The following is a 25165-nucleotide window of genomic DNA, read 5'->3' as shown; positions in this document are numbered from 1 at the left end:
GCTGAAGAGTGAACTAAGCACAACAGTAGCTACAGATAGAAAAAGAAAGCCATAATCGCAAGGGGGTGTCTTATTAATTTTTATGACCTTTTGACAAACCAACATGTAACAAAAATAATTTATATCAACAGTAACTACAATATAACAATTCTAGTAACTCTTGTTTCTACAACATACTCATTTTGCTCAACGAAAAAACTGATAAGGCCTTAATACATCAAGCCAAATCATAAAGGTTTTGTCAAGTCGACTGATTCATGCCTTGTTCAACATAGCAATCTTTGTGCAATGGTGATTGTAACTTAAAAGCTTTAACTGGCTAGATGTACCCATTTTACGTCCATTAGGGTTGGGGAGGGGTGGGGGGTGGGGTGCCAATGGTTTAAGCGTCCCCCTCCTCACACTGAAATCCGGGTTCAATTCCCCACAAGGGTACAATGTGTGAAGCTCATTTCTGGTGTCCCCCTCGGTCAAGTTGCTGGAATATTGCTTAAAGCGGTGTAAATCCAAACTCATTCACTCACTCATGTTAGGGTGAATGAATGAAATGAACTCACTGATTTCATTCATTCACCCTAACATGAGTGAGTGAGTTTGGTTTTAAGCCGCTTTTAGCAATATTCCAGCAATATAACGGTGGGGGACACCAGAAATGGGCTTCACACATTGTTCCCACATGGGGAATCAAACCCGGGTCTTCGGCATGATGGCGAACACTTTAACCACTAGGCTACCCCACCGCCCAGGTCGGGGAATTAATGGATATCAACACACCTGCTATATGTTGTAATAAAATACTGTTTCAGAAAACACAGAAAAAGGTCTGGCCTCATATCCAACACAAGAAAATAGCCTTAAAAATATTATATGAAACCTTCAACACTGGGAGCAAAAGAAAATCAAAATGTTCAATTAATACTAGAACACCCAAACCATCCAACAACATCAGCATGATCAAGAACCAATCAACAGCATGCACACCTATGCAATGTGGGATATGATGACATGTATCAACCAAGTCAGCAAGCCTGACCACACGATCCTGTTAAGTCGCCTCTTACAACAAACATGGACCTAGAAAACCCAAAACATCCATTGACATCAGCATGATCAACATGATCAGGAACAAAAAAAATCTTTTGAATGCATAAAAAATTATTGGCAACAAGACTTCTAGATAGATAACTAACAAAAACTACTACTTAAATAAACGTAATAGCTTCTTAGGCATGCTTACTAGTGCATTGCAAATTGGAAACATTTACCAAGTTTATTTGGCCTCGGTGAATGTGACAGAAATGTTTTCACTGGTTATTGTCTTCGAAGTTTTAATTAATATTGTCAACATGGTCAAAACATGTCAAAGAATTGTTTTGTTATTGTTCCACTGAATATAATGAATACATCCACTGATGACATGCATATTCATTACCCTATATTTGTGATATGTATTGTATTGGCCTCATAGTAGATTTGTTGCAGCCATAATTGGATATATAAAGCAACCTGGCTTCATCTTTATTGTACACTAAGCTGAACCAAAGCACATAAACTTTTCAAATCAACTCTTTTGCAAATATTATCAGTATCTTAAAAACCCAACTGATTTACAACAATACAACATTCACTTGAAAAACATGCTTAGAAATTCAGTGTAAAACTGGCACAGAATCACAGATTCAAATCTATTTACTATGTCGTCCTGTTAACAACTTCACAGGTGTTAATAAACTTTTCATAAGCCTCCAGAACTCTGTACTTGCCCGCTGGGAAATCGTGCTCCCAGGAGTGTTTGGTCCTGGTGAAATCTTGGCTTCTCTGTTCACGAGCCTTGGGCTCTTTCTTTGATTCTTGAAAGCAGCACTTGACAGTCTAGGGGAATCAGTTCTTTTACCTCTTTGTTGAGGGTAAACAGATGTAATTCCTTGAGAATGTGAACTCCTTAGTTTTTCTGTCAGTTTAGGAACAATAGGTGACATCACCATTGCTTCTACTGAGTTCTTCTTCATAGTCGATGGATGCAGTTGATTGTCACAAAGTTCTGATTGTTTCTTTCCAGAAGAACTATTATGCCTGTCTTCAAGAGTAAATCTAGGCCTTTTGGTACTGCTGTTACTGTTTTCAGGCTCAATATTGTGGGTGGACTGTTTTCGTTTTTTCAGGCAATCTTTCACTTACCAAAGATGGTGAACTTATGTTCCTAGTGGATCTACGATTAGGAGTGTCATGATTGTTTTTCTGCTGATTAAAAGACCGCAGAGACACTCTAGATAACTCAACAACAGGCTGAAAGTTGTTCTGACTAAAGTCACTAATAAGCCTGTTCGTTTTGTCTGATGTGTACCCTTTCTGTACTTTTGTCCCCTTTTCACAAGTGTTCTCAGCCTTCTTTCCAGTCGCCTGATGACTTTCACTTTTTAACCTGACATGAAATAATAGCATGTAAGGATATGCTTCCAGTGTCTTTCCATTCTGCTTGAATCCCAATTTTTCAGAAGCTTTCCAGTATTTCTTTTCACAAGAGACAGTAAGCTCCTTTGTGTCTACCAACCTCAACAGCTGGCCCCTCTCCTCAGCGTACAACACTGCTCGAATTACAGGCTCCACTTTTTCAAAAGCAATCACTTCGTCTGATTTGGATATTTGGCGTGATTCTTCAAAAGTGACCTTGACCTTGTAAACATTGTTCTGATGTCTGATGATGCGCGTGTGTTCAACCATGATGTGAAAGGGAAGATGTTTTGACATTGAAATGTCTGATTTTCTCCCTTGACTTCACTCTGAAAATAAATAAAAAACTCATGGTTAGCCATGAAAAACATGATATCATAATCGGAAAAGGCAGCATAATGACGAGACCCCCAAAGGGACTCAAGATTAGAATAGTTAAAAACAGCAACCATGCTGACTGTAAGAAGTAAACAAACTGACCCAGTGGTTAGATGTGGCTACTTGGTTCATTGTGTGTCATTTTAACCAAGTCGCATGGATTGTTCTATATACACTGACAGCATAAATCACTGGAGAATCTTGTCCAGACTCAATTATTTACAGAACGCCATCAAATAACAGGAATATTTCTGAGTGTGGTAATAAACAACATACAATCACTGGAGATGTTCATTTTCATTTTCTTGGGCACTAGCTGAGTTTGATTTTAAAAAATGATATCATACAGAAAAGTACCGTATGCCAAAATCAGATTACACTAATTTACAGCCCAAGGTCTTTTCAACAGTTCATCGATTAGCCTAGTCTGTCATACAGACCCTGAAGCAAATATATCCAAGAAATCCCACGCAAGTCTAGAAAATGTGGCAAGTCTAGATTTCCACAGCTTCAGGGTCTGTACCAATCTCAGGCCTACCATACAAGCGGTGAATAAATCATCAAAACTGAACTCATATACACCAAAACAGAACAAAAATCACCAAAATAGGAAAATAAACTTCCCAAACTGCAACAATATCCTCGAAAACCGAAACAATATGTTCATTTCAGAGACTAGTTGTTAGTCTGGCTCAGCAGACGACAGACCGAAAACAATACCATAATCTACCCAAGACTTTGCTGAATGACAAAGACTGCCGACTAATACATTTTGGGGCTTGTTTCAGCACAAGCAATAATATTATTGAATGACAAAAAATGGACGCGACATTGATGATCAGCTGATGATGGCAAATCTCGTTTGTATTCAATTTCCTTCCTGTTCATATGGTTTCATACAGCAATCATGGAAGGGAGAAAATCCGTTTGAAAATCAAAGAAACCAGTTGATACGATACTCGACATTGATGATCAGCTGATGATGGCAAATCTCGTTTGTATTCAATTTCCTTCCTGTTCATATGGTTTCATACAGCAATCATGGAAGGGAGAAAATCCGTTTGAAAATCAAAGAAACCAGTTGATACGATACTCACAGTGTGCTAATAAGATGCCGATTCATTCGAAGACCAAGAATTAAACTTAACTTGAAACGTCTGCTGTCAATATAACGATATTGACATTTTGTAAATGGCGGCACACAATAATAAGTGTGTTTCTTTTGCTGCCCTGCCGTGTTATGACGTCTACACCAATGGATCATGTCTTCTGGGAACTCAATATTCTTTCCTAAATTTTAGTTTCAAAGGAAGAGAGAGAGAGAAATACTGCTTAATAACAACAAATGATAGTTAAATTTAACACTCTAACGTGCATGACCCAATAATAAAAATACATGTTCAGTGGAAATAAGGCACCTGTACCCATTACAGTACCTATATACGTTCTCTTGCATGTGCGTTCTGCAACATATATACAATACATGTACATTAGCAATTACATGGTATATTGCGAAGTTTTGGTGATCATACTATATAGATTTTGTTCCCGATGCATAATATTTATTAACGTAAATACATGAGAATTTTCTTTTTTTTAATTTGAAGGTCATTCAAAAACGTGAGATGGAGTTTTGAAGCCGAAATACGCATTATATCGGAAAGCGTACGTAAATCTCCAACTAATAATCATATTAATCTACACTTTTGATGGGTAGTATATATATACTACCCATTCAAAGTGTAGACTAATGGTGAAACCTGTGTCATGCCGACAATATCTTATTCTCATCTATTATTGTAATCTTTTGCTTAGTTTCTACATTCGAATTTCGGGCTAGTGAATTATTTTGTGGGCAAGTAACTTTCAGGCATAGCTAGCCCGACTGGCTAACAAAATTTGGAAACTATTTTGCACACTAGATCAGCTCATTTGTACATAAATTTAGATAACCACAACTTTTATTTTTCTAACAAATTTTTGCAGTAGAGATAATGGGATCTAACAACAGTTCTCTCAATAATCAATCACACGGACGCACACGCACGCACGCACACGCCCATACCTTCAGTACACTTTATTTAGCTTTTCCGCCTGACATGACCTGTTACATTTTTAAACATTTACACAGGAAACATTATTTTATTCCCGGTATTTACCTTTGATATATACTTTTACACTCATTTCTTTTATACTCAGATGCCTACATGGCATTTTCTGCGTACCGTAAAAATAAATAGATAAAAGAACGAAGTGCGCAGCCAAATAAGTATCAGATTGCGTGAATTAAGTTGCATTGGGCTTATCTGACAAGAACTCAACTTTCAGAGCATTTCAAAGCCATTGCGTGAGATTGACAAAGGGAAACCACTCTTCTCAACTGTTTCTTGTAATGGAGGTAATATAATTTCTACCGGTGTTCATTTGTATTGCTCCTCCTGTAATTGTATCCCCAAACTGCAGTTTCAAGAGACAATAATTGTTGCTTATTTAACACATTGTTTAGTACCACTATGTTTCCCACAAAACTGGTATATTACTGTGTTAACCAATATATCTGCGATTTTTAAGCCATTCATTACTAACACAAAAAGCTGATAATGCTGGATGTTTTCAACGTGGGTAATAAAAAACTATTTCACTGGTCGCACGTTTCATCAGCCGGTAAACAGGGCTAGAACCTTTCCGGATAAGTATTGCAGACGAATAGTTGACACAACAACCAAGTCGATCATGCCGACGATATCGGTCCAGAGAGAGATGAGCTCTTCAAAGCGCTTGGGAGAACGTACAGTAAGCGATTTTGATTTATAGCCGTAACAGAAGGCGTGGTCTGCTGTTGGCTGTTGATTATTTCAATTTTGGTGTATCAACTATCATCAATATGTTGTGATCTGTTTGATGACATCAAGATGTAACGTTTTGCAGTAGGTAGCCTCTGATCTTGTCACTGTTTACAGAAGAAGGACGGTAATTACAGATTACAATTATGGTTTTGTGGAATGTGCAGTGAATGAACTGGGGGAATCTAAGTGTTAAACTGAGTGTTACAGCTAACATATGCTTTTCAACAAGCACATCACTCTTTCGAATCAGTAGAAACTTTAGGCTGAGCCTTGCAAAGACCAAGTCTCAGGGGAATTAGCAGACAGTAAAGCACAGTCCTCTTCAGAAGCAGTATCAATATGTGTGCTGTCAATAATTAAAAGTTACAATTTACCTGAATAGTAATATGTTTGTTCTTTAACACCACAATCAAGTCGCAACTAGATAGTCCAGTGATTGACAGGGGGGCGGTGGGGTAGCCTAATGGTTAAAGCGTTGGCCCGTCACGCCGAAGACCCGGGTTCAAATCCCCACATGGGCACAATGTGTGAAGCCCATTTCTGGTGTCGCCCGCCGTGATGTTGCTGGAATATTGCTAAAAGCGGCGTAAAACCAAACTCAGTCAGTCAGTCCAGTGATTGACATCATGAGCATCGATCTACGACTTGGGATATGATGACATGTGTCAACCAAGTCAGCTCGTCTGACCACCCAGTCGTGTTTGTCCCATCTTATAACAAACATGGTTTGCTGAAGATGAATTCTAAACCATATCATCACGAGTCTGAATAGTGATAACAATGTTATGAAATACAAGGGCACTCTTAAACTTTGTTAAAGTGATGAAATTCTACTGTTCATGGTGATAGATAGTGTTCATGTGGTCCAAAAATCATTCATCACTTCACGTCTTTACAGATTTTACACATAACAAATTGTCCTTGTATTTTCAGCTGATGAGGAGTTTGATGAGCTTTGTTTTGAATTTGGTATCGAACTTGATGAAGTGGTAAGTAATTCTGCTGTTTCAGTTCCAGTCTGTAACCTGTCAATGTTAATTAAGTTATGTTTATTGATTTCATCTTCCGAATGTTATACATTGTCTCCAGTATACATAGAAATTACATTTCTGATGAAATATGAAATTGAAATCGCATTAAAATCACCAATACAAGATCTCCCTGAAGGCAGATTGTCAGTGTGCACAAGTGTAGCATTTAGACAGGAATGTTTGATTTCTGTGTCTCAAAATTGAAAAATTGAATATGGATTAAATAATGCTGCACTTTTATTTATGTTCTTGGGCAGTTATTTAACATACTGTACTACATCTGTACCCAAAAGTATAACTTTGGAGCATATACATTTGTTTGACAGTGTTGTTTGTCAGAGATCAGATATTTCCACTTACAAACGGTAGAATTGGTTTGTTAATGAATTCTGTAGATTTTCTTCTATACGTGAAAAAAATATCCCCAAAATACAGAATAACTTTCTGGTCAACCTTAGAGAGTTGCCAAATGGAATCATGGTTTGAATAGGTCCCAAGCAACTATCAGTATACAAGGCAACATATTGTATCAAGGTCAGGCTTGGGGACTTGTTTGCAATTGATAGCTTGATGATGTGGATCATGACAGTAATCAAGGTTTGTCTGGTTCAAAATCAATTATTTACATGCTACATAGCTTGAATATTTGTTGACAGTTGTGTTAACATGATTAAGTGAAGAGTGAAAGTTAATTTATATAAAACTGAAACTGAAATGTTTTATAATAATCTTTGCAATTATCATGAATAAATATGACCATGAAACAATTTTTTGTCCATGTTATATATTGGGGATAACTTAGTTGGTGTGTTATGTTGTTTGATCTGAAGAGACATAATACATCCGTGTTCACGAATAGCGTCTGACCCTCTCACAAATCCGGCAGATTCGCCAACGGTCTGATAGAAGTCTAAAACCCACCAGCCCCAGTGTCTGACTGTTTGTTTCACAATGACTTTGACTGAAGTTGTTATATGTGACATGTGACACTTGTTTGCTGTTTATAAATCTTATGTTTGTTAATAATTTCAATGCCAATTATAAGAAATGTTCAATCTGAAATGTGTGTTTAATTTCATTCTGTGGGTCCTGTGAATTTTCAATGGGTCAGGGGGCGGTGGGGTAGCCTAGTGGTTAAGCGTTGGCTCGTCATGCCGAAGAACCGGGTTCGAATCCCCACATGGGTACAGTGTGTGAAGCCCATTTCTGGTGTCCCCCGCCGTGATGTTGCTGAAATATTGCTAAAAGCGGCGTAAAACCAAACTCAGTCAGTCAGTCAGTCAATGGGTCAGACAGGCATCTGAAACTTGCAGGACCCAATATCCTGTTACTTTGAAACACCATTCGTGAACACTGATACATGGAATCCCTTCTTGTGACAGACAAGTGAGAAGGAGCAGATTGAACGAGAGCAAGGGAAGGAGAAGGCGTCTGGAGCATCGGATGCGGTGGAGTACAAAGTGGAGGTGCCCGCTAACAGGTACAGGGATACATTGTCTGGTTTACAAGCTGGTTATCACGAAAGGGGCCTTTATGGGGATTCAGGGTCAGAGAATTGGTCCCCGGCAACCTGTACTGGTGGTGAGAGGAGAGTTAATGGATTTGGGTGGCCAGGCTTGGTTGATTGCTTGCCATCATACCCCAGTGGCGGGAATCATTGTCCACTGTAGTCTGATCCAGACTCGGTTATTTACAGGCCAACTTATCTGGAATACTGCTGAGGGTGACATTTAATTAAGGAGAGAATTAATGATGGAGGGAAGGGGGATTATGATTCGCCAACATCACATATCATGTTAATATTGCATGTTGAGCCACAGTGTTAACATTCAGGGTATGATCTGTGTTGGGAATTAGGTTAATGTCAGACAGGGTTTAGCTGACATGAGGCTGTGCTATCAACCAGTGTCTACCAAACTTGCCTGATTCATCAGTTTACAGTTTTCTAAAAGTATCAGTTTTGTATTAGAATGCAAATCAGGTCCTAAGTTGGCTTTTTTTGTTCAATCAAAGCTTGTTGGTTATCAAATATCGGTACAGTATCTGACCAGGAAAATATATTAAAATTGAATTCAATATTTGTTACTCTGTGGAGTTATAAGCAGGAGCAAATGTCAGTAGAAATATAAATGAAAAGAAAATTGCTTGGTTAGCAGAGAAAGTGTCACAGAATCACTTGCAGTTTATGTATAAATGTCTTTGAAATATTGACCAGATGATGATCTTGTTTTCAGATATGACTTGCTGTGTCTTGAGGGGCTAGTTCGGGGACTACAGGTGTTCCTGGAGAAGTAGGTAGCTTGGTGCTGCTTCTGATAGATTGTTTAGTCGTATATATTCATTGTTGTGATGGGGCGGTGGGGTAGCCTAGTGGTTAAAGCGTTGGCTCGTCACGCCGAAGACCCGGGTTCGAATCCCCACATGGGTACAATGTGTGAAGCCCATTTCTGGTGTCCCCCGCCGTGTTGTTGCTGGAATATTGCTAAAAGCGGCGTAAAACCAAACTCAGTCAGTCAGTCAGTCAGTCATTGTTGTGATTATAAGTATTAACTGTCACCTTTCTCAAAATAGGGGTAGTTATGAGTATTACTTTGACTGAAATGTATGACATTAAAAATATTGCAAGTAAGATTGTGAAATAACACACAAAGTGGCCTTTTATTCTAACCAAGAATAATGCTTGCTTGGTTGCTTGAAGGTTAATAACTTGCCATCAACATCCTTATTTGTGACAAAACTATATTTTTAAGAGTTCAATGGAAGCGCTGGCTCAAATGGTGACATATATTTTCAGGATGAAAGCCCCCCGATACAAGGCAGTGGCTCCCTCTAGCGGCTCGATGCAGCAGCTGATTATATTACCTGATGTATGTACACATGTTGGCAGTTGTATTATTAGTTAAGGGGTTATCTAGGCTTTCTCAGGGGTCAATGTTCAGACTACAGCAAAAGTCTCTAAAAATTCCCACTTTGGAATAAAATTTCTCCTTACTGTGGGGAAGTGAAAATGGGAACAAGGCCCCTGCAGTCATGGCAAGTTGTGTTCCCCTGGTACCATGATCCTCAAGTCATTACCCGTGAAGATCCGGGTTAGAATTGTTCTTCAGTAACCCATGCTTGTCGTAAGAGGCGACTAACGGGAATCTGAGTGGTCAGTCTCGCTGACTTGGTTGACACATGTCATCGTGTCCCAATTGCATGGATCGATGCTCATGCTGTTGAGCACTGGATTGTCAAGTTCGGACTATTATTTACAGATGGACTCCATGTAACTGGAATATTGCTGAGTGCAGCGTAGAACTAAACTCACTCTGGTCATTAGTATGAATTCCAGATCTCTCTGGATCGTGGTAATTTTGTCAATATCATAGCTGGACATTTTGAATCTCCATCTCTGATTGTTTTTTGCTAGTTTTATGTTGTCAGTCATGATGTTTTGTCGATGTATTGCAGCAACTCAATCCAGCTTCATTCATTTGTTCTATTACAGACTGCTAAAATTCGACCATATGCTGTGGCAGCCACTCTGAGAAACATTAAATTCACACCAGTAAGTGTGTCTAAGGGTTGCTTGAAAATGATACATCTTCTTTTTTTTACATAATCATCAAAGATTACATTCAAGCTGGACACTTGGTTAAATGTCCCCGATAAATAAATGGGGAGTACTGGGACAATAGGCCTAATTTACCAAAGAAATTCCTGTGGCTTGAAGGATTTCATGTTGTACTTGACCCTAAGAGAAGACTTCTTGGTTCGAATTAGTCATTCAAACCTATGCTTTTTGTAAGAGTCATCCTAATACAAAAAGTGGTGAGATGATTGCGTTGCCCATCCCCGAGAGTGATCCACACTGCTTACAACATCAATCACTGGATTGGAAGGTCCAGACACAAGCCGCTGAGCATTCTTAAACATATGAAAGGGGGCGGTGGGGTAGCCTAGTGGTTAAGGCGTCCGCTCGTCACTCTGAAGACCCGGGTTCGAATCCCCACATGGGTACAATGTGTGAAGCCCATTTCAGGTGTCCCCTGCCGTGATGTTGCTGGAATATTGCTAAAAGTGGCGTGAAACTAAACTCAGTCAGTCAGTCAGTAAACATATGAACAAACACATGGTAATGGTTCATGCGACTCACTTAGCAATCTGCTGTATCGTTACAGGAGAGGTACAGAAACTTCATCGACCTCCAGGAGAAACTTCATCAAAACCTATGCAGGTTAGTTCATCCGTTGATATCCTGTGTTGTTAAGCTTGAGGAGAGGTGGGGTAGTGGTTAAAGCATTTGTTCATCACGCCAAAGATCTGGGTTCGATTCCCCACATGGGTACAATGTGTGAAGCTCATTTCTGGTGTTCCCTGCTAAAAGCGACATAAAACTTCACTCACTCACTCACTCACTCACTCACTCACTCACTCACTCACTCACTCACTCACTCACTCACTCACTCACTCACTCACTCACTCACTCACTCACTCACTCACTCACTCACTCACTCACTCACTCACTCACTCACTCAGTTTGATTATTTGACCTACGTTTCAGCGTAGCTGACATTCTCAAACAATTTCTTCCCATATTTCATTTCCAGGAGAAGAACTCTGGTTGCTATAGGAACACATGACCTTGACACTATCCAGGGACCCTTCACCTACAATGCCAAACCTCCATCAGAGATCAAGTTCCGGATCCTGAACCAGGAAAAGGAAATGACAGCCCCAGAAATAATGGAAACATTATCGGTGAGCGGAACATTTCTCTTATACTTGACCTTGACCCTTGTTGGCAGGTATGGAGGTCATATGTTCTCAGCTTTTGTGTACTGTTATGTTGGTGTGTACTTTTTTTATTTTCAAAACAAATTTAAAGCAGTTGATATATGTCCTCTATCATCACACCCCATGATTTTGTTGGAACAGTTCCCTTGAAAACAGGGGCGGTGGGGTAGTCTAGTGGCTAAAGCGTTCGCTCGTCACACCAAAGACCCGTGTTCGATTCCCCACATGGGCACAATGTGTGAAGCCCATTTCTGGTGTCCCCCACCGTGATATTGCTGGAATATTGCTAAAAACGGCGTAAAACCATACTCACTCACTCACTCACTCACTCCCTCCCTTGAAAACAATAGGGCCCGTAAGTAGGTCACGGCACTAAGTGAGACCTGTCACTTCCGGTGACAAACAACGTTTTATACATTATCTGATGGTGTCATGGTTGTCAGTTGACAGTAAGGAACTGATAATCTTTGCAGGCATAACAAATTTCTGATCTAACCATCCCCAAATTAGTCAACTATTGTGAGTGTCAACAGCTGTGACAACAGTACCGAAAGTAACGCCTCGCAAGACTTACAGGCCCCATGCTTTACAGAGGTGGCTATGACATGAGCAATGGCTACAGCTTTCCAATATATATGTTTCTTTGACTTAAAAATGACTGATGCATAATCTTCAAACCAGCCCACTAAAATCAGATCTTTGTTCTTGCTACTGCTAAACCAAGATCTCAAGATCTTCAATTGCTGGACATGTCAACCTTTCCCAATTGTTTGCAGACCAATGAAATGACGAACAAGAAGTTCATAAAAGCCAACACCTCATGTTATTCTTTTTTGAGGTTGCATGATTAGAAATCACATTCTCAAATCACAATTTCCTATTCTAGAAAACGATGATCTGATTGGTCAGCTGATTGGTTACCCATATTTGGATGTCCTCAAATCTTTGTTTAGCAGTATTGAGAATGAAGATCTGATAGAAATGAGATTGATAATTATTTCACATCAATGCTGAAGATTTTGCATTGTTTGTTTGTTGTTTAACGTGTCACTCAGCAATATTCCAGCTATGTTGTTGTGGTCTCTAAATAATCCAGTGATCAACAGCATGAGTGTCGATCCTTTTGTAAACACTAGATTTTTTACCTTATCCTGCATTACTTTAATCCAAGAAAAATCACAAGGCCTGTCAGACTAGTGACAAGCAGTAATGTGAAGATATGCAATGTCAGCACATTCTGGGTCATGTGGGCCCAGTGCGATGGCAATATGGCGGCTCGCTTAGTTGGAATACTTCTCTTCAACGTTTCCATCGCACAGCTTTGTCTTGTTGCAGGAAAGCAGTAAATGCATTTAGGAGTAATGCTGCATAAGTATACAAATATAAAAAATATCTATATTTTACAAGTGTTGTTGTTTCAGGCTGACAGTCACTTGAAGGGTTATCTCCCCATCATCCGAGACTCTCCTGTCTACCCCATCATCTACGACCAAAACAACGTAGTGCTCTCCATGCCCCCTATCATCAATGGTAATTTTCCGAGACCTGTGTAGTTAATTATACACAAATGCCTGTTACTCTGCACAGGTGGCGGTGGGGTAGCTTAGAGGTTAAAGTGTTTGCTCATCATGACGAAGACCCAGGTTCGATTCCCAACAATTATTACCAACATGGTATAGGTAGTTGCATACTAATCTCGTACGTCACACGAGTGTCGTATCGCGTTGACCTGTGTCGTAATGACTTGACCTGAGATTCTAACGATTCGATTGGATAACCGATGAATTAAGACTGGATGTAGAATTCCGATTGATTGTACACTTAGAATAACTTTCAATCTAGAATGTGTTTTTCACTAATATTGCCCATCCCTGTAGGTTTCCACACAAGGATTACCCTGGACACGCGGAATGTGTTCATCGAGGCAACGGCTACCGATCTGTACAAGGCGCAGGTCACGCTGGACACGCTGGTCACCATGTTCAGTGAATACTGTGCAGAACCCTTCACGTAAGTCGTCTTGATCTGTGGCTGTAGTTATCATTACTCATTGTAGATTATAGTTCCATGGGATTCTTCATAAGGGTATTCTTCATCAACAACCAGTGCTGGTCCTTGGAGGCAACTTCGATCAGATGCTCAGACTCGGTGACTTGGTTGATTGTCATGGTAACCTGATTGATCGGTATTCACTCTATCAATCTCAGGAATTTCCAGTCCTGACTCATTTACTGGCTGTGGCCGTATGACATGAACATTGCTGTTCAAGGTGTTTAACAGCAAGCAAACATAGTGTAGTCCTCTTTTCAGAATTTGATAGCATTGTTGTACATTTTTCAGAGTTGAAAGTGCAGAAGTTGTGAATCCAGATGGTTCTAAGGTCCAGTATCCGGTAAGAGTTCATCATGATATTTGTTCACATGCCACAACAAAAACACAGTTCTGATTAATGTTATAGAAGTTTGAAGTGAATTATTTCTGGAATTAATTGTTACATTATACTTGATGTAAGGGAAGGCTTTTCTCTTGGCTTACATCCAGTATAATGCAATGAAGGCTTTTGTCTTGGCTTACATCTTGTATAATGCAACCAAGGCTTTTTTTCTTGGCTTACATGTTGTATAATACAAACAAGGCTATTGTCCAAGGCTATTGTCCAAGCTTGCATCCACTAAAATGCAACCAAGGCTATTTTCTATTGTCTGTTAGACATTAATAATATATACTGACACAGGAACATATTGTATATTGTGTACAGTACATTTCAGATGTTGTATATTTTGCATGTTGTATATTTCAGTTGTTGACATATCGTAAGGATACAATTGATGTCGAGGAAACGAATAAACGGGTCGGAATAAAGTAAGCGTCTTCACCTGTTTGATTTGATGGTATATTTGACTCGTTGCCTCCCTCCCTCCCTCATCCGACCCCCACCCACTCACTCACTCACTCTAATCTCTCTAATATACCCTTTTCTCTGATACTTTGACCATTACACACATTTGTTGAAATTAACAAAGCTTTTTGTTCTGAGTTAAACAAATTCTCAAAGGAATGAAGCTTGAACCTCACTTGTTATCTCACGTAACAGGCTTGAAGCAGAGAAAATGGCGAGACTGTTGACGAAGATGTGCCTGGAAAGTGAGGTTGTGGACCATGGCAAGTCCATCCGGTCGAGATCCCTCCCACGAGGAGTGATATCCTTTTCCTCTTATTGTATATATGTTGTTGTGATATAAATACATCTATAAAGTAGAGCTTTTGAGCAAGTACATGATTTGAAGTTGAAAATCAGCAAATCAACATTTAGTCTTAAGTGTGTCATGAAATTAATCAGTGGCCTTGTTTTTGAAATCAGCAAGGTAACACCAGTGTATGATAGCATTATTTAGTAGATTTATGCAACCACCATAACAAACACACACTTGTGCCATCATGCCATGCCATTGTAGAATGCTCAGGATTTGCATATGCTTCTATAATGCCAAGGAATGTTCAACTACCATAGAAAGGAAATAAGCCACTTAAGGAATGACAGTATGTCTTTTGAAGAACATGCAGCACTTGCCGTAATTAATAAGTTTAGTGGGAAACATCCATGAGAAAATACAGTTTGATCTTGACATGGCTGTTATGAGTTTACTGTGTTGGAAAGTAGTTTATCAACTTGAACACTCAATGTGTCCAGTGATAGTGACGTCTTTCAAGCCAAACAATGAAAACCAGCAGAGAGCAACCAGACATTGTTAATGATAATATGGACGTCAGGACACAATCTTATCAAACTGGGCCCCGTTTTACAAAGCTATCATAGCTCTACAACTGACATAAGTCTATGGTACAGTTTAAGAGGTCTGACAGTCGTAGGGCTACGATAGCTTTTTGAAACGAGACCCTGTCTTGTAATGCTGACTTGTAACTGTTATGACAACTTAACTCTCTGCACATGTGATTCATGCCTGTGACATCTACGAGGACGTGGCTATAGCATACGGCTTCGGCAACGTGCAGATGACCGTTCCTGACTGCAACACCATTGGACATCAATACCCTATCAACAAGTTGACGGACCAGCTCCGGTATGAGGTCGCTTCCACAGGGTTCACGGAGGCGCTCACTTTCGCTTTGGTGAGTTGGACGTCTATCAGACACCAAGAACACCAGTTCCCTCCCTTTGGTTTGCCTGAAATCTGTAATTTTAGGATTTAGGAAATCTTGATTCCCTCAAAGTATTCCGATGTTTGTTGGGTTTCACTTGATTAGTTTCATAGGCTTGATCTTACTTCGGTTTAACTTCACTCACTTGCTCACTGATCTACTCTTCCATTCACTGACTCACTCGCCCACTCATCTGCTTACTCACTCATCCATTAATCTGTTACTCCCTCACCTACTCATGCGCTCACCTACTCATCCATTCATCCTCTCACCCATTCATCCATTCACCCATTCATCCACTCATTCATTCACCCACTCACCCATTCATCCACTCACCCACTCATCCCCTCACCCATTCATCCACTCACTCATTCACCTACTCACCCATTCATCCATTCACCCACTAGTCCACTCACCCATTCATCCAGTCATACACTCACCTTTCATTCATTCACTCACCCATTCATAAATTCACCTACTCATTCATTCACCCACTCATCCATTCATCCACTCACCCATTCATCCACTTATTCATTCACCCACTCATCCTCTCACCCATTCATCCACTCATTCATTCACCCACTCACCCATTCATCCACTCATTCATTCACCCACTCACCCATTTACCCATTCATCCACTCATCCATTCACCCACTCATCCTCTCATCCATTCACCGACTCATCCTCTCACCCATTCATCCACTCACCCACTCACCCATTCATCTGACTCACCCATTCATCCACTCATCCTCTCACCCATTCATCCACTCACCCACTCATCCTCTTACCCACTCATCCTCTCACCCACTCACCCATCTATTCACCTACCCACTCACCCACTCATCCTCTCACCCATTCATCCTCTCACCCACTCATCCTCTCACCCACTCACCCATCCATTCACCCACCCACTCATCCACTCACCCATTCATCCAGTTATACATTCATTCATTCACCCACTCACCGACTCACCCATTCATCCACTCACCAATTCATCCCCTCACCCATTCATCCACTCACTCATCCACCCATTCATCCAGTCATATGCTCACCCATTCATTCACTCCCCCATTCATCCTCTCATTCACTCACCCATTCATCCATTCATTCATTCACCCACTCATCTTCTCACCCACCCACTCACCCATTCATTCATTCACCCACTCACCCCATTCAACCACTCACCCATTCACCCACTTATTCATTCATCCACTCACCCACTCATTCATTCACCCCATTCAACCACTCACCCATTCACCCACTTATTCATTCATCCACTTATTCATTCATCCACCCATTCATCCATTCACCCACTTATTCATTCATCCACTTATTCATTCATCCAATCACCCACTCATTCATTCATCCACTCACCCATTTATCCATTCACCCACTCATTCATTCATCCATTCACCCACTCATTCATTCATCCATTCACCCACTTATTCATTCATCCACTCACCCATTTATCCATTCACCCACTCATTCATTCATCCACTCACCCATTCACCCACTTATTCATTCATCCACTTATTCATTCATCCATTCATCCATTCACCCACTCATTCATTCACCCACTGATCCTTTCACCCACACATCCATGCACCCACTCCTCCTCTCATCCACTCCTCTCATCCACTCACCCTCTCATTCATTCACCAACTCATTCATTCACCCACTGATCCTTTCATCCACTCACCAATTCACCCATTCATCCATTCACCAACTCATCCACTCACCCATCCATCCATTTACCCACTCACCCATTCATCCTCTCATCCATTCACCCGCTCATCCTCTCACCATTCATCCATTCACCCATTCACCCACTCACCCACTCATTGTGGAGGCATTTGTGTCTGACATGAAGAACATCAGTCTTGTCAAAATTGCAAATGCTGGTCTGGTTCCATAATGTTCATCTGGAACTATGAGGCACCATTTGTTCAGTTAATAAAGTCACTGCAATTTTTTCCTTTCAGTTCCCTCCCTTTGTCATGGTTGTAATTTTAGGATTCAGGAAATCCAGATTGCCTCCCTTAAATTGAGCAAATTTAAAAAAAATTGGACCTCACTTGTATTTTGAGTATGAATGTACATGTACAATGGTACAATTATGTATGAAACTGCTTCTGTATTCAGTGTTCCCGGGATGATTTGTCAGAGAAGATGTGTCGGAAGATTGAAGATGTCCCTGCTGTGCACATCGCGAACCCCAAGACACTTGAGTTCCAGGTACTTAAAAAGCCTCAGGCACTCGGTCTCACCAGGGGAGATCTTATGGCATATTTACTTTTGCAATGGAATTGTGATAGAATGTAACACTATACTATTGTACAGCGGCAGGTGTATACTCCGTTATTCTATTATTGGAATGTAATAGTTCTACCTTTATTCTTTTAGGTATTTTGTTGTAAGAAAAGAAAATACCCATTTTAATAATGCACTGTTTTAATCTAAGAACAACAGGACCTGAAGTTTTGGTAAACCATAATGTATTTCACAAAGGAATCCAGAGTTCTTCAAAGCTTCAGCTTCTGTTCACAGTGACCAGTTCTGTTTATGCAAGATGTGGTTATCTCAACAGGTTGCCAGGACAACTCTTCTTCCTGGTATTCTGAAGACAGTTTACTACAACAAAAATATGCCGTTGCCTCTCCGACTGTTTGAGATCTCAGATGTAGTTCTCAAGGACTCACAAACAGGTAAGTTGTTTCATTATTGCTTTGACTTGATATGTTGACTCATCAAAGTCTGTTGGTCTCAGGCCCTGATTAGCTGAATATTAGATGTTAATGACAGGCTACATCGGTATCAGACCATCAGTCTCACATCATTTTAGACCGTGAAGATCCTGGTTAGAATTGGTCTCAGAGGCCCAGATAAGCTGCGTATCCGGGTAAAATACGCATAGAATTACGCATTGAAAAATAATTGTTGCGTACCAATTACGCATTTAAAATGTTAGATACGCAGAAAGTTTAAAACAAATGCGTCCGGAATATGCTTACAAAAATTGCTTGCGTAATGAAAAAGACATCGATTGCTATCCAGTTGTACTGTTAGTATAGGACAAGTGTTGTACTGTCAGTAGAGGATCAGTGATTTTTTATGAAATCATTTCCATTATATTTAAGTTGGTTTTGATTAGGTATGACATAAGGCAGAACATACCTGCTTAGTAAACTTACTCAATGGCATATACTTAGGTGAGTAAAATGACTGAAATACGCACATATTTGAAAGCAGTGGGTAACGGAAAATGAAATACCCACTCAACATTCATAATACCCACTCCAACAAAATACAGTGGGTGCAGTACCCATATGAGCTAAATCTTATCTGGAGCTCTGGGTCTTCAGCAACCCATGCTTGTCGTAGGGGCGACTAATGGGATCAAGTGGTCAGGCTTGCTGACATCGTATCCCATTTGTGTAGATCGATGCTAATGCTGTTGATCATTGGATTGTCTAGTCCAGACTCAATTATTTACAGACTACCGCCATATAGCTGTAATATTGCTGAATGCTAACCAGATTTCATTATTGTGTCTTCAACATTGTTTGGCACTGCTTTACCTCACCAGACCACTGGCTGCTGTGATGTCACTGATAAATTGTAGACTGCAATATGGACAATTCATTGACTAAATGATTTATGACAACCTTATGTTTTGTCAGATGTTGGTGCTAGGAACGAGAGACGCCTCTGTGCTGTCAACTACAACAAGACTGCAGGATTTGAGGTCATCCATGGACTCCTGGACAGAGTGATGCAACTGCTGGAGGTTCCAAGAGATGCCAAGACTGGCTACCACATCACTGAGGCTCAAGGTAGGTCCATTATTAAGGCAGAAATGGGTACACGGTGGGATAAGTCATGTGACTATTAACTTTCTAGCACCTCATAGACAGCTTGGGTTATCCGGGGTAATAATAATCAGATTGTGTGTTAGTGCTTTTACGTGGCAAAGGCGCATTATGAATTCACAATTACAACATCACTGAGGCTCAAGGTGGGTCCAGTGGTTGGTCCACATCACTGAGACTCAAGGTGGGTCCACTTGTAGGTCCATATCACTGAGACTCATGGTGGGTCCACTTGTAGGTCCACATCACTGAGACTCAAGGTGGGTCCACTTGTAGGTCCACATCACTGAGACTCAAGGTGGCTCCACTTGTAGGTCAGCATCACTGAGACTCAAGGTAGGTCCACTTGTAGGTCCACATCACTGACACTCAAGGTGGGTCCACTTGTAGGTCCACATCACTGAGACTCAAGGTGGGTCCACTTGTAGGTCCAGATCATTGAGACTCATGGTGGGTCCACTTGTAGGTCCACATCACTGAGACTCAAGGTGGGTCCACTTGTAGGTCCACATCACTGAGACTCAAGGTGGGTCCACTTGTAGGTCAGCATCACTGAGACTCAAGGTGGATCCACTTGTAGGTCAACATCACTGAGACTCAAGGTGGGTCCACTTGTAGGTCCACATCACTGAGACTCAAGGTGGGTCCACTTGTAGGTCCACATCACTGAGACTCAAGGTGGGTCCACTTGTAGGTCCAGATCACTGAGACTCAAGGTGGGTCCACTTGTAGGTCCACATCACTGAGACTCAAGGTGGGTCCACTTGTAGGTCCAGATCATTGAGACTCAAGGTGGCTCCCCTTGTAGGTCCAGATCACTGGGACTCAAGGTGGATCCACTTGTAGGTCCAGATCACTGAGACTCAAGGTGGGTCCACTTGTAGGTCCAGATCACTGAGACTCAAGGTGGGTCCACTTGTAGGTCCAGATCATTGAGACTCAAGGTGGCTCCCCTTGTAGGTCCAGATCACTGAGACTCAAGGTGGATCCACTTGTAGGTCCACATCACTGAGACACAAGGTGGATCCACTTGTAGGTCCAGATCACTGAGACTCAAGGTGGGTCCACTTGTAGGTCCAGATCATTGAGACTCAAGGTGGATCCACTTGTAGGTCCAGATCACTGAGACACAAGGTGGATCCACTTGTAGGTCCAGATCATTGAGACTCAAGGTGGATCCACTTGTAGGTCCACATCACTGAGACTCAAGGTGGGTCCACTTGTAGGTCCAGATCATTGAGACTCAAGGTGGATCCACTTGTAGGTCCAGATCACTGAGACTCAAGGTGGATCCACTTGTAGGTCCAGATCATTGAGACTCAAGGTGGATCCACTTGTAGGTCCAGATCACTGAGACTCAAGGTGGATCCACTTGTAGGTCCAGATCACTGAGACTCAAGGTGTGTCCACTTGTAGGTCCAGATCATTGAGACTCATGGTGGGTCCACTTGTAGGTCCATATCACTGAGACTCATGGTGGGTCCACTGATAAGTCAACGTCACTGAGTCACAAAATGGATCCAGTGGTTGGTCCACACCACTGAGGCTCAAGGTGGGTCCACTTGTAGGTCCATATCACCGAGGGTTAAGTTAGGTCTGCTGGTTGATCCACCTCACTGAAACTCAAGGTGGGTCCACTTGCAGGTCCACATCACTGAGACTCAAGGTGGGTCCACTTGTAGGTCCACATCACTGAGACTCAAGGTGGGTCCACTTGTAGGTCCACATCACTGAGACTCAAGGTGGGTCCACTTGTAGGTCCACATCACTGAGACTCAAGGTGGGTCCACTTCTAGGTCCAGATCATTGAGACTCAAGGTGGATCCACTTGTAGGTCCACATCACTGAGACTCAAGGTGGGTCCACGTGTAGGTCCACATCACTGAGACTCAAGGTGGGTCCACGTGTAGGTCCACATCAGAGACTCAAGGTGGCTCCACTTGTAGGTCAGCATCACTGAGACTCAAGGTGGGTCCACGTGTAGGTCCACATCACTGAGACTCAAGGTGGGTCCACGTGTAGGTCCACATCAGAGACTCAAGGTGGGTCCACTTGTCCACATCACTGACACTCAAGGTGGCTCCACTTGTAGGTCCACATCACGCCAGAGTCGAAACACGAAGATAACCAGTGGGATTGGGTGGTCTGACTTGGCAACTAATTGCACATCATCATCGCCATGGAGTTGGAATACTGCTTTGTGTGCATTAAACAACAAACAAAACAAACAATGCATGTCATCATGTCACAGGAATAATTCTGAGTGTGACGTTAAACAATACATTCTATATTCCAGATCCTTCATATTTCCCTGGAAGATGTGCAGAGATTCTTGTGAACGGCAAGTCAGTTGGAAAGTTTGGAGTGCTTCACCCAGATGTTATCACCAAGTTTGAACTGAACTTGCCTTGTGCAGTGCTAGACCTGAACATCATGCCATTCCTCTGATAGACATTATGTTGTAGATGCAGTCAAGATCAGTTTAAAATCACGATTTCTATATAATAAAAAAAAATCACTTTCTTCACAACTGAGTAACTAAGCTAACTAATGGCCTCATGGTGGCCACAGTTTATAATGTGCATTACTTTTGGGATCTCTCATGAAGTTCCACTGCCATCAGGGACCTTTCTGACTGTGACATGCTTATCTCATTAATGTCAGATCCTTTACTCAGACACCATTTTGTGTGAAAATGACTTCATCGTCACAGGAGGTCACATCCGGTAAATTCTCGAAAATTCAGCATCAAGATTTCGGCGTATTTTGTACAAGTGAGCAAATCATTTAGAAAGAATATCTGATCATGATGATAAAGATGAGCTTAAAGAGTCTTTACTGAATGTACATGATATAGCCTTTGTCACAGATAATTTTGTTTGTTTCTGACGACATGGGAATCTACATCTGAAGGATGTTGGTCCAGCATTGGTTAACTTTTGTTCAAGCTGAAAATTCTGAAAAAGGATGGTTAAGAAATTAAAGAAAATCAATTTTGAAAACAGTCATACTATTTATTGGTTTAAGAAGTACATTTACATAGGGTGGTCAGTGTGGAACAGGTGGGGTAGCCTAGTGGTTAAATCGTTCACTTGTCACACCGAAGACCCGGGTTCAATTTCCCACATGGGCACATTGTGTGAAGCCCATTTCAGGTGTCCCCTGCCGTGATATTGCTGGAATATTGCTAAAGCGGCGTAAAACTAAAACTCACTCACTCAGTGTGGCCAAGGGTCACCTGAAGCAGCTTCAGATGTAATCACAGAGATTTTACGTCCTCTGAAGCATTTTACAGGGTAAAAGATTGAGATCATGGGTGTCACTGTTAAGACCATTTGTAGTCCAATTATGACAATCTGTTTCAAAAACAGTTGAATGTGAAGCTGACATTATTTCCAGTCAAGCTTAAGGTTAACATGAGGAGATCTATTAGCAAAACAAAGACATTTAAGCAGATCTGAGCGTCAGACAATTGTCTAAAGTTGCAGACCGCTTTGGTTAAGTCAATCTGTCATGATCTTTCTTGCACTTTGGTGACTACAAGGTTTCATGGATGTACTGGATGGATGCTACTAGTCATGTGACCTCATCGTGAAGTCAGGCTTTATACATTCGTCGCAGGACTAACAACAAAAGTTATCTTCGACACCTGGACAAGCTTGCAGTTGATCCTGCAATGGTAGCTCACACTATAAAGGATTCTCTTCAGTTGATTTCAGGTTTTAAGAGCTGCACAGAAGCTATGCTTGTCACACAAGGAGGCAAAATAAATCAGTGCTCAAACTTTGTGACTTGGTTAATTGTTTGTCATCATACCAACACAGTAGAACAGTGCTCATTCTATCGACCACTAGTCTGTCAGTACTTGATTGTCTGCTGGACTCTGAAATATAGCTGCAATATTGTTGTCCGTGGCTCTGTGCAGAGAGACAACCAACAATGAGGCACATATTCAACTTAGAATGCATATTGTGCCGCAAGAAACTTATCAGCTTTTCATTCAAATATTTCACAAACATGGGTGGGAGGCATTAAATTCTTTAGGTATATGTTGTTAATTTCATCCAATGAATAAAGGAGAACACACATAGTGATTATCTGTAGATACTTGAGCATAAACAAATAAGGTTAGGCCACCTCAGAATACAAGACGACTCCACAGGCAGTGTGGATTCAATGCTTCTTTCGCGCCAACTTCACTTATGTTGTCTTAAGGCGCGGTGGGGTAGCCTAGTGGTTAAAGCGTTGGCTCGCCATGCCGAAGACCCGGGTTCGAATCCCCACATGGGTACATTGTGTGAAGCCCATTTCTGGTGTCCCCCGCCATGATGTTGCTGGAATATTGCTAAAAGCGGCGTAAAACCAAACTCAGTCAGTCAGTATGTTGTCTTAATTTACATGGTACTTACGTACCACGGTAGTTTGACTATTGTTTGAAAATATGGATGAAACTGAACAGCTTTTAGGTTTTCAGGATATATATTACTACAATTATGGTCCAATAATCAAAAAGAAAACTGGTCAACTCACCAATCCAGAAGAAATAAAATTAAAAGGTCAAATCCCTCGTTATAATATATCCTGAAACTGAAGTCCAAATTTAAAATGAATATCCCAATTTTATAAGGATGTTTGATGCACCTCTCAGAAACTTGAGGGTCCTATTTGATGCATGGTGATAGGTGTGTCATTACAGCCCTATATCACTATCTACATGAAGATACGGACAGTAAATGTACAAAAATTTCAGGACATGGCTATTTGTGATTCTCATTGTCTCTTTGTCCATGCCAGCATGAACTCAATGGATTACAACTGTGCCTAGTTTCTCACTAAGTTATTCGTGCTATGTGTCCTCGTTCTTTTTGCGTCGATATGGCTGAGATATTGGCGATGTGACGTTAAATATTAACTCACTCACTCACTCTTTTTGCGTTTGTAGGGCACATAATATAGAAGGCGATCTCTGGGACCATGATTCGGTACTAGCATTTCAGGGTCAGATCATCCTATGCTTCATTTTGTGTCATATTGTCCAGAAGGATGAAGGATGAAATAATTGATTCTCAGGCAATGAAACATTTGATTTATTTCAAGATTGTGCTGTTTGGTGGTTGATATTTTATTTGTTTTGGGTATCCAATATCAACATCATAGGATAAGAACTGAAGCTTACGTTCAAGATGTTATATCTCCCTCCATTTGTTGGTAAAAAATATTTGATATGTCATTTTGTTTTGTCTTTTCCAGCTACAGTTGTGTTTTCACCAACATATCCTGCTTATTTAAATGTTTGTCTCAGATTCTCCAAGGGCCATAAATTATGTCATGTAAACACTGTCAAAGTTTTGTAATGGGGGCTCAATGGCACGACATATTTTCCTATGCTGCGATCATGTCTATAATTTAATGACACATGTAATGGGTATGATATGAAATACAAATAAATAAAATGAAACAATTGTTTTCGTTTTTGTTTTTGTTTTCAATCAAGATGAATTAGGATGATTTGTCATATTTGATATGGATTATCAGGAGAGATAGTAAGACCTGATGGTCTCTTCTCAAGGGTTTACAATTCCAACAAGAAAAAATTGTATCAAGGGACACGGATGCCCCCGCTGCTGTAGGAAGAGTTCCCTTCACTGAG

At 40.9% G+C, this 25165-nt stretch overlaps 1 protein-coding gene and 1 long non-coding RNA gene across 2 annotated transcripts; one reads left to right on the top strand and one right to left on the bottom strand.

The window, feature by feature from the left end:
• Nucleotides 1–1256: 1256 nt before the first annotated feature.
• On the bottom strand, nt 1257–4052 carry LOC124280951. The gene is made up of 2 exons (XR_006899800.1): nt 3927–4052; nt 1257–2780 (listed from the first exon to the last, which is right to left on the bottom strand). It is a non-coding gene; the product is annotated as an uncharacterized LOC124280951 (long non-coding RNA).
• A 1406-nt stretch (nt 4053–5458) lies between these two features.
• On the top strand, nt 5459–24977 carry LOC124280950 (phenylalanine--tRNA ligase beta subunit-like). The gene is given in 20 exon segments (XM_046716956.1): nt 5459–5589; nt 5592–5622; nt 6609–6664; nt 8089–8186; nt 8941–8997; nt 9501–9573; nt 10197–10256; nt 10870–10925; nt 11299–11449; nt 12907–13015; nt 13363–13495; nt 13826–13877; nt 14286–14347; nt 14580–14656; nt 14659–14685; nt 15435–15616; nt 17789–17881; nt 18234–18351; nt 19327–19479; nt 21812–24977. Coding segments are annotated over 20 exon segments (1767 nt in total). The 5' UTR covers nt 5459–5562; the 3' UTR covers nt 21964–24977.
• The last annotated feature ends 188 nt before the right edge of the window (nt 24978–25165 follow it).

Source organism: Haliotis rubra, unplaced genomic scaffold (genome assembly GCF_003918875.1).
Source record: "Haliotis rubra isolate DU_JTF1 unplaced genomic scaffold, ASM391887v1 Scf277, whole genome shotgun sequence".
Classification (NCBI taxonomy): Eukaryota; Metazoa; Mollusca; class Gastropoda; order Lepetellida; family Haliotidae; genus Haliotis; species Haliotis rubra.
Note: the sequence above shows the minus strand (reverse complement) of the source record. Positions and strands in the feature narration are given on the sequence as shown.